The sequence below is a fragment of the Vigna umbellata genome, chromosome 4, assembly GCF_029865625.1.
Source record: "Vigna umbellata cultivar VRB3 chromosome 4, Vumbellata_1.0, whole genome shotgun sequence".
Taxonomy (NCBI): Eukaryota; Viridiplantae; Streptophyta; class Magnoliopsida; order Fabales; family Fabaceae; genus Vigna; species Vigna umbellata.
The window spans coordinates 65,324,405-65,336,072 of NC_142168.1; the positions used below are offsets into that span (position 1 = coordinate 65,324,405).

At 28.8% G+C, this 11,668-nt stretch overlaps 1 protein-coding gene across 1 annotated transcript; it reads right to left on the bottom strand.

Moving 5' to 3' along the window:
- Positions 1–7,082: 7,082 nt before the first annotated feature.
- Positions 7,083–11,026, bottom strand: LOC148200957 (disease resistance protein At4g27190-like). Its single transcript, XM_088112092.1, has 2 exons — positions 8,432–11,026; positions 7,083–7,603 (listed from the first exon to the last, which is right to left on the bottom strand). The coding sequence occupies exons 1-2, from the start codon at positions 11,024–11,026 to the stop codon at positions 7,142–7,144; spliced, it is 3,057 nt and encodes a 1,018-aa protein (XP_087968218.1). The 3' UTR covers positions 7,083–7,141.
- Positions 11,027–11,668: the final 642 nt, after the last annotated feature.

Sequence of the window (11,668 nt, forward strand, 5' to 3'; positions counted from 1 at the left end):
AGGATGAAGAAAGTTGATGAATAAAAATAATATAATAAGTTGGTGGAAAATTTAGATGAAATAAAATATAATAAAAAAAAGATGAATAGAAAAAGTTAATGTGGAAAATAAGTGAAAGAAATAATATAAAAAGTTTGTGGAAAAGTTAGGTGAAATAAAATATAGTGAATAGTAAAAGTTAATGTGGAAAATAAGTGAAAGAAATAATATAAAAAGTTGGTGGAGAAATTAGGTATGGAAATTAAGTGAAAGAAATAATATAAAAAGGTGGTGGAGAAATTAGGTATGGAAATTAAGTGAAAGAAATAATATAAAAAGTTGGTGGAGAAAGTAGGTAAAATAAAATATAGTGAATAGTAAAAGTTAATGTGGAAAATAAGTGAAAGAAATAATATAAAAAGTTGGTGGAAAAATAAGGTGGAGAAAAATGGATAATAAAAAAATGTTGATGGAGAAGATATAATTAAAAAATGTAAGTGGAATAATTAGAAAAGTTGATATATAAAATTAATATGGAAATGATGTGGAAAAAGTAAATGAAAAAGGTAGATGATGTGGAGGGTGAGGTGGATGGTGATGTGGAGAATGGGGTGTGATAAGAAAAGATGGGTGGTGAGGAAGTAAAAAAAGTGAGATTATTTTGGGCCATTGGATTAAGTGTTTAAAAGAAAATTTAGGGGTGCAAAAAGTAAAATAAATAGTTTTTTCATTTCGGTTTATTTTTGATTATTTTTTTGATTATTTTTTTTTTGATAAATTATATTTATCCGGACGAAATTGGGTGTTGACACCTTCCTATATAGAGAATATGCCCAATAATATGGACCATTATGTCTCACTTTGTTTTAGTGGATATATTAGAGTCATTTGAAGAGAGAGACTCTGTTTGAAAAAAAAAAATCAGCCTGCATCAACAACTCTGTTTTTGAAAATTTCATGAAATCTACACTAGTGTTTTCATCGTTATGAAGTCATTCACGGTTGGATCAAACTATTTTTTGGACAGTGGGTTCCAAACGTATGGTTCTTTATTCTAACAGTTCATATCGTTAATCGAATGTCTAGTTTGGGTGAATCATGTCTTAAACAGATTAAAAATCTAGTTTCTGATTTAAATAATCGATTACATAAAGTGTATAATATGTTAGATTTAGTCAGAATACTTAGAAAGCGAATGGGTGATTCACTCAGTTATAATCGATTATACAAGGTAAATAATAGAGAGAAAGCCATAATTTGTTATATAAGTGAGATAATATGTTAAGTTGGCAAATAAATGACTGATTTGGTTAAGTGTTAATATAATCGATTACATAAGTTTGACAATCGATTAAAACAAAAAAATCCATTACATAAATAGCCTAATCTGTTAAGACTGTTAAAAGAAGCAGTAGTAGGCTTAAGTGTTTAAATAATTGATTACACACATAAGATAATATGTTAAAACAGAAAGCAAAGCATAACAAATTATGCAATTAACATAATTGATTATTCTACCACATTATTTGAAAATCCTATATATATATGTGACTTGAAACCTGTTTCAATAACGTTACAATTTTCAAATACTAACATTCTTGTTGAGTTCTGATTACAAGTGATTTCAAGAAACATTCTTGGAGAATCAAAACTTCATTTGGTGATTACAAATCAAGGATTCTTTCAAGACTTGGACTACATTGGTTCTAATTCAATCTACAGTTGGAGAGTGTGTTAAAGATTAGGTTCACCAACAATCTGTGCATTGTGTACTTGTGCGGGGATAGCCAGGTTTTGAAGAGTTGAGATTGCTCTTGTATTAGTAAGAGATTGAGTGTGTTCATCTCTTGTTTTACTATTTTGAATTTGAGTGGTGAGAGGAGTGCAAATGAGAGATTGCCATTATATTCTTGTATACTCAATCATTACAATGAATTCCCTTCAAATAAGGTTATTGAAGAAGGACTGAATGTAGACTTGTGATAGCCAAACTAATATAGATTGTTGTGTTTTGATCTTTCTTTCTCTTTATCTTTGTTGATTCATTTATCTTTGATTATTGATTTCAAGTTTTAAGAATTCATAAAAATTTCAAAAAAATTAAAACCAATTAATTTGCTCTCTTCCCCCTCTCGGTTTAACATATAAAGCTTATCTTTTCTAATAATTGATACCATTTGAAAGTTAATCAAAATTTAATCTATTATATTCATAGTTTAATCGGTTAAATTAATCTTGATCACTTATATATCACAAACTATGAGTAAAGGTCTATTTGCTAATGTGAACTGTATCTTCACTTCGGGACAGTTATTCAACACCAAATTCTCTAAGGATGACCATTTAACAATATCTCCCGAGAAAAAGCTTCTTATATTAGGTAAATCTTCAAGATGTACTTTCTTCATTTCACATAATTCAATTGCGGCTTCTCCCTCAGAGTTGAACTGTCCATAAATAAAATCTCTATAAGGTTTTTGAGTTGCAAATAAAAACACATATAAGCAACAAGAGTTTTTAAAATCAAAGAATTTCGGCTTTCCCAGTCCCAGCCGGATTTCCTTTAGTTACTGAGAATTTAGGCTTCATTCCATCTTTAAATCAAAGAATACAAATTTAAGTAGTAATTTAAATTTTATTATTTTTGTAAATATTGAAAGGAAAAATAAACCTTTAGAATTCGAATAAACTTAATGAATATTCAACAATAATTAAGAGAAAAAAAAATTTATATAGTAAAAAGAAATTATTTGAATGAAACGAAACTTAATATCTACCTATAGATGAAAGGAAGTCTTCATCCTCTCTTCAACTCAAATAATAAAAATTTAATTAATAATTTAATTTTTATATTTAAGATTTTATTTATTTTAGTTTTTATATATTTTTATTAAATTAATTTTTTATTTTCTTTAAAAAAATTCTTTATGTTCCAAGTGACATTAATATTACGTATTAAAGATAAATTTTCTTCATTTCACAAAATTCATATTGAAATTTTAATATTTATGGTCAGTTGGAAATTTTATTTGATTCCATTATTTTAGCATGTTTCATTACCATTTTTCAAATTTGTGCGTGTCATAGATAGATATCTAATTTTCTTTTATCCTTCCAATTTTATCACAAAATTTAAAATACTTTTATTTTTAGTATGTTTGTTACACTAACTAATAATTTTATTTTTATAGGTACTGTATACATTAAAAATAAATTAAATGTTTCTATGTATATAGCATTTTTATGGATATTATTCAAACAATTTATTTATTTTATCAAAAAGATATCATATATACTAGAAGAAATATACTATCATATATGTGTCTATTTTTATATTATAATATAAAAGAAATAAAAACAGAATTATTAAAGTAAATTATAAAAATATTTCATAAGTAAATAACTTTTATGATTTTATTGTTATAGTTAATTAAATTTGAAAAGAAAATTATAAAATCTAAATGATAAAATTTGTCTAAAAAAAGTAATTAAGAAGATAACTCCCTTAGTTAATTTGCTGGTAAAATACACTTGTTTCCATATATTAATATTTTTATTACATTAAAATAATATAATTTTTAAAATACATATAACTTTATGAATTTTATACTTTTATTATTTTTATGAATAATTAATTGAAAATAGTACTAAATAATATATGTAATTTTTTAAAAGTAATATTACAAATTTATGTAAAAAAAATTAAAGGGAAAATTTATTAAATTATTTTAAAATAAAGAAAGATTATTTTTTTATTGAGTGAATAAATTACTTTTTATTTGTTAAAAAGTAAATTTGTTTAATTAGAATATAATATCAAAGAAAAGTATCAAATAGTGTATCTCCTTATGTAGTAATGCATATTAATGATATCAATTTTATACAATTATAATTAAAATAAAAAGTATTATTAAATTTGTAAAAATATGATCATAAATAATTACTTTTATGATTTTACTGTGGATAGTTTTTCCTTTTATCCTGAATAGTTAATTAAGTTTTAAAAATAGTTCCAAAACCTAGAAGTTGAATCTACACAAAATAGAGCTAAAAAGTAAAAAAATAATAATAATTACATAAATATTAAAATAGTATGAAAAACATTAAATAATTAAACATAATTAATTTTTTGTAAAAACTATAAGATATTAATTTCGTAAATGTTGGAAGGAAAAAAAAAACCTTTAGAATCCGAATAAACTTAATGGATAATGAAAAATCGAATGATTAAGAGAGAAAAGAAATATTTATATAGTAAAAGAAAATTATTTGAATGAAACGAAACTAATATCTAAAAATAACAAGGTGAATAAGGTTGTATTCTTTTCTTTATCCCTTCCTACTTCTTTCAATGTTAGTGTTCATCTCATCTAGAAAAGTGAAAAAGTAAGATTATGGAAGTTATTCTCCTAAATTCTTTCCTAAAAGTATAGGTTTTAGTAATTCCTTACATAAATCTAACGCCAGAATAAGAATGTCACAAACTGTAACTTGTAGACAAACCTAATGTGACTGTTCCCACAAGAAACGTAAGGCATTTTTTCTTAATGAGACTCACTTTTTTTTGTTAAATAATTCATCTTCAATCTTCATCTATTCTAGAATTTGATTTCATTGTAGTAGAAAAACTAAAGAGCGTTTTAAATAGGTTAGATTTATAAATAGGGTAAGTTTTTATTTACATTATAAAATTTTTCGTCTTTTTAGCATTGGTTTAGTCATTAATGAATTCACTTGAAAGAAATTACCTTGGTGATTTCTCAATTTATTTTACTGAGTTTCTATTTTATTTGAAAATTTTAGATCTCTATAAACCAAAAGGTAACCCGAAGGCTGAATTGGATTTTAAGAAAAAATGATATTTTTTAAAAGAATTTTTATGAATCATTTGAGAATATTCGTGTGAGATGCATTATTAAAGTCCAGATCAATTACAGAAAAAAATTAAATCAATAAAAGAATAAAACAAATAATTTTTATATTGGCTCAATTCTATCAAATCTACCTATATAGTTTTTCTAGTTAGTAATTTCACTAAATTTTAGATTACATTAACAATTAAATAATCCTAAACTCTAGACCTAATCAAATTCTTGAAGAAACCGTTCAAGAAATATAAGAATAGGTGATGTCACACACTACACCATATAAGTGAATTACAACACAAATAATATAAATACAAAGCAAAGAATATTACCTAATTAAAGATGTTACAATTAAAACCTATAATTAAAAGAAAAACCTTTCATTATTTAATCTTCTTGAACCAAAATTATTTATGCAATGTTTAAAAGCTCAAATCTATCTCACCATGTTTTTAGTCAAAAAGTGTTCCATTAAAGTGAAAAAATATGTAAAATTTAAAGAAAAAGAGATAACTATCAATATTAATTGATTATATTAATGATCTAATAAATTAAAATGTTTTTTTGGAAAATCTAGAAAATTAAATCAGACTCTATTAATTAATTATGTTAGTAGCTTAATCAATTAATATGTCTTAGCCATATTTTTTAAATGCTTGTTGGATTAATTGAGTATTATATAAATTAATCAATTAATGGAGAATGCTAGTTACATTCACTTAATCAAATAATATTTTACTTAATCAATGAAGTCTCGTCAAGTGACAAGAAGGCTGCCAAGAAACCACAAGGCTGCTTGACAAAATTGAAGAGTTTATCTCGACGTGACATTTAAAAAGGTTGTTTAAAATCGAGCGAGTAAAGAGGACTCCTTGTGGGCATATCACACCTCGAAGTCCCAAATTAACATCTAAGACTGACTGTCGTAAAGAATCATCTTGGTAAAGGAGCAAAACTCGAAGCCGATAACGTTTGCTTAGAGGTGTGATTAATACCATCTCTGGAGGATTTGTGGGAGATGGATCATCAACACTAACATGCAAGGGATATATTCGAGTACGTAAAATTGTTAGTGTCCGCTAATAAGTAAGCTGGGTTGAGTTGACTCACTAAGTGATCAACCCATGGTGGGCTAGGTCTGGTCACGCCGGGTTACCCGTTTCAACTGCAGTAGAAGAAGGTATGATTATCTTTCTATGATGTTGTTTTATTTGTGTTAGATATATTGTTGAATATAATAAAAAATCATGTATGTGATTAATTTCCCTTGTCTTGGATATACACACAAAATACTCTATTTATAATAGAAAAAATATAATCTATGCCCATAATACAAATAATGAATAATAACAAACTAACTAAAGATAAAAGATAAACATAATATGTCCAACATTCTTCCTCAAGGCATACAAATTGTATGTACCAAGCTTACTAATATCTATTTCTATCCTTCACCTAATTATTAGTGATTTACGAAGATGACATAGAAGACGAAATACCAAAACTTCCCTGAGTAACCAATAAAAGAAACACAATGGTGACAAAAAGGGTTAGAAGAGACAACAACGAAAAAAACCATTGACAAACAAGATAAAGAAACCTTAATAATCCAAGATTCTTCAATCAAGAAGAGAAAAAAGTGACCTTGACATGCCACCACACAGAATGGAAAGTGTTTTCTCAAAAGAACCCGACTCTAGATATTATGTTAAGAAGTGAATTTTGAGCCTAACCTTACAAAATCAGCTTGGATGAGGTTTGCATCCATATATATATATATATATATATATATATATATATATATATATATATATATATATATATATATATATATATATATATTAATAACTGACCTTATCTCTGGTTGATGTGAGACTTCCAACCATTTATATATTGGTTAAAGAAGTATTCCTTTTATATATATAAAACTTTTTATTTAAAAAAACTAAATTTAAATATTTATTTTTTACATAAAACACGTAATTAATGTTCAGAATTTTGCATATCTAAAAGTCAATTACATTTTTTTTTCACTTCTTTTAGTGTTTGTATAAAGGTTGAGGTATTCCTAAGAGTAGTTTATGTAATATCTTTTCTTGTAAAAGAGTGAGAGATATTTTTGAAAACTAATAATTAATTTTAAATAAAAAATAACCACAAGAATTTTGTCTGTGAGATATACTTCAGCCACCTTTAAACGAACAATGAAAATTCAAATGCATACATACATAACTTTAGTTTAAGTTAAGAAGGAATGAAATTTACAATTTAAGGTTCATGCTATTGTTCAAGCACACCTACATATTCAAATATTCTTCCAAATATTTTTTCATTTTTCTTCCGTGTTCAATACGTGCGTTACCTGATAATCCGGGAAGGCCAGCATACCATTCTTCCTCGAATTTTTTCTTCAAGGCTTCAAATCCTGTAGTAACACACACATACTCCAATTTGGGAAGACCAGTTAAAGTTATTTCAATCATTGGAATGCTCAGTTGAAGCCCTGCTTTTGTGCTATCTTGCCTCATCACAGTGAAAATGCTCGTCATTAAACTGCAATTTCTAACCTCTAACGTCTTCAAATTATCAAGATTTTTGGAAAGATTAACTGGAAAAACAGTTCTCAATTTCTCACAATCTTTGATAATTACGTTTTTCAGTTTCCCAAATGAATTTTCAGCATCATACTCTTCATTCCATATTGTTGTCAATTCACTAACCTCGGAAATCACCATTGTCTCCAGCTTAGGGCAAGAAACCTGCATATATAATGACATTAATCAATACTATTAGCAGTTTTTTACCACACAATTGTTACTACTCTAATTATCTAAGGGTTTCAGTATTTGTTTGGTTTTTTGTACTTACATTATTGCTATGCTTTGGTATACATATAAAAGGTTTAAGTATTATACTTAATCTTGCTATGTTTTGGCTCTCGTATTTATAAAATACATGTTTTAGTTTCTGTGTAATAACTTTTAGTTACGCTTTGGTTTCTACAGTCTGCTATCTCTTCAAATCCTTCGCGCAAATACAGTCACAAAATTTACACCACCACCAATCTTCTGTTATATTACTTTAGGAGAGAATTTCTGGTAGTTTAAGAGACTTAATGATAGAGACTAAGATATAATTAAAAGTGACTGTATAAAGACTAAGATATGTAATTTATGAATATAGTTACCAAAAGAAAAAAACAAATTAAACAGTATCCCAAACCAGATGAATAGTTAAAATTTGTTTATAATGTGATAAATTTTGTGTGCTTTGTTCATTTTAAAGAGAGTACCATATTATTGTAATATATAAAAAGTGATGAGCTGTGCGACTAATCTATAGTTTTTTGTGAATAATTATTTGTCATTTGATAAAATTATCTGCTTTTGCTTTGTAAAGAAAAAGATTATAAAGGTTCATCTATCTTTATATGATGATAACTACATTTTCAGTGAGTTATGTTCATCAAACTTGTATCCCTGTGAATGGGATGTAGGGTTGTTGAGAGGATGCATGCAGTAATTGTTCTACAAGTTAGACATGTTTAATGCTATAATGCCTTATCAGTGCTGGAAATATTTTAATACCTTGTCATGGAAAAGTGTAGGAGAAGAGGATCCTTCAGTTGAGCAGAAACTGATTAATGCTGGGAGTCCTTGTAAGGTTAGAAAGCATAATTCAGGAAATTCTATGGGACGATTCTCTGCACCTTCAAATAGCACAATTGCCTTTATGGATGTGCACTGTGAAACTTCCAAAGTAGCAAGATGAGGAATACCATTGATCATGGATACTGAGAAGAGACATCGCATTGCATTGCATTTCTCTATTTTGATGACTCTCAGTTTGAAGAAAGATTTCTCAGTTAAGGAATCACCATGGTATATGTACTCCAAATTGATCAGAATGGTGAGAGACAGTGACTCCAAGTTCGGGAAAGTATCAAGAGGATCGTTACCTGACCCTGTGGCTATGAATTTGACTTCAGCATTGTGTTGAATGAAAAGAGACTGCAGTTGTGGAAACCCATCGCACTCCATATCATTAACAACATTCTGGACACCATTCAGTGTATCCAAGTACAAAACCTGAACTTCTTTCAGCATCTTTTTTATTCCATTCTCTGACTGAAACCTACTGTTCAGCTTCAGTTTCAATGTCTTCAATTCATGATCACCATAATATACTCGGTCCCACCCTTTACCAATGAAAATTGTATATGATCTTAGGTTTCCAAAGAACAAGTCCACAGGCCATGCCTGCGGATCAGGAACATACATGTCTTCTATGTATGCCAAGTGTTCCAAGTCTGTAAGCTCTTTCAAGCTTGCATTCTTGTTTTCACTGGTAGACGTTTCAATCTCCCAATTACAGAAGGAGTTTCTCAAATATAATTCTTCCAAGCTTGTCAATTTGGACAGGACATTCGGTGGAATCACTTGGAGATTTGTGTCTCTTAAATCCAAGAATAGCAACTTCTGAAGCTTTACAATTTGCGCAGGCAATTCTCGGATACTACTTTCAAGGAGGCCTAGCATTCGTAGATTTGTGAGCTCACAAACTTCTTTAATGTCTCCCAATCCACAATGATACATGGATAATGCTTCAAGGTCCTTTAAAACAACAAAACTAAGAGGCAGCTTTGGGCAATGAAAGGAAACAAAATCTAGCACTTTCAGAAGTTTAGTCTCCTCAAAAAATGAATCTGGAACATCTATTGTGGAATTTTCCCTACTTATCAGAAGATGTTTCAAGTTTGGACATTGCAACGTTGCGGGAAGTTTCAAATCACCAACAGGATGTAAGTTGCAGAAGTGAAGATCTGTTAGCAATTCTTCAGGTGGCCATTCTGTGGAAATCACTGAAGCTCTTTTATCATGTAGGGCCATTCGATAAGCAGTATGATATATGTAGTCATCTACTTTGACCCAGTCCTTTCCCTTTTCAACCACAAGACCATAGGCCTTCAGATCACTAATCAGTGACTCACGCTTTTTTCTTGCAGCATCTGCTGTTTCCAGATTTTTGAACACACCTGTCCACATGTCTATGTACATGCTATAACTGTTAATAAATCTTCTTCCCCTAATAGCAAGAAGATACAACAATGCTTTGTGTTCCTCATTTTCTTCCAAACAATAGGACAATAGTTTTGCTGGTGAACTATTTTCCTTGAACTGCATCAAGGCATCTTCGCCCTTATTTTCTAATGCCTTTGCTAGGGCATAAATTAAAGAAATGGAACCTTCACAACTTCTCACTATTTCTTCTACAATGGAACTTTGATCTTCATCAAAACTTCCAACCTTCTTCTCAAACAGCTTCCGAGCCTCTTCTTTTTGTAATTCTTCTAATTGAAACACTTTATTAGAGGCACCCTTCAAATAATATTGTATGAAATTCAAATTTCCTGATGTCAACAATACTTTGCACCCTTCATGTTCATTACCCGGAGGAACTCCAAATTCCTCCAAGTCAAATTCTTCTGGGTTCAATTCCCCCCAGGTATCATCAACTATGATGAGAGTACTTTCCTCTTTTTTTATTCTCTGACGCAATTTATTTCTTCTTTTCACAAGACTTTCTCCACTGGTAAACTGCACTCCCAATTCATTTGCAATAGCATTTTGAACTTGCTCCTGATTTGGCTTATCAGTTACAGTTATGAAAACCATTGCATGAAACAAATTCTGTTCTTTTGTTTTCTCTCTAATGTTTTCGGCTAATGAGGTTGTGCCTAAACCACCCAGCCCCCATACTCCAACTGCTTGGATATCAGGGTTCCTTAGGGCATCCATAATATCTGCTATTGTTTCATCTCTTGATGCTGGTCTTTCATGTTTTCGTGTTTTCGCTGATACATGAGATTCTCCTTTATTAATTAATACTGAAATCTCTGGTTGCATCTTTCTTGATTGTTTACCAACCTTGTACCGCAACAAAATATTTGTGCAAGTACTGCCTTCATAGGAGTTCAATAATTTATCCCCTTGTCCAAGAATCTCATCCACTCTTTTGAGCCAGTCACTTTGAGTCTGGAATTCTTCATCTTCCCAAATAAGATTTTCTTGCACTTTTTGCCTTTGATCTTGCAAAGTCTGGAGACTATTTTTGAGATTCTCCAAAATGCTTCTGTTGGAAATTAGGTTGCCAAGTTGATGTGCAACCACTGCTGCTTTCATCTTTTGAAACAATGTGCCAAATGATCTTTCTTTCCTTTGTTCTTGTGTTGGTTTCTGCAAAGGAGTTGATACTAGTTTAATCTAGGATAGGATAATAGATAGAGGCAACAACTTTAACGAAGCGAAAAATTTGAAGCAAATGGCTCACCCTCTTTTAGATAATCACGAAAACAGAAAGGATGTGACTTTAAGAGCAATTTATCTTCAACTGTACTTCCTGTCATGAACAAAACAAATTCAACAGACTATTTAATTTATTCCTGTCATTAGCAAAAAGTACACAAACTTCATCATTTTACGTTTAACCGGTATCGAAAGGACATGATTATAACTTTTTAAATAAAAAGACAATATTATATTAGTTTTTCTTTTTTATATAAAAGTTAGGCATGGGTATGTATTATCACATCTTCATATAATTTAGATTCACATTTCACAATAATCTTTAAAGTAACTAATTTTAAAGATAAAAAATAATTGGTTATTGACTAATTTGAATGTCAATTTATAAATTAAATTTTATTGGAACATTAGTAATTATAATTAATGTTAATGACTAATTTAGAATCTAATTCATAAAGTAATTATAATTCTTTTATTAATAATAGATACTAGATAGTAATAATTTTTAGTTTATAAATT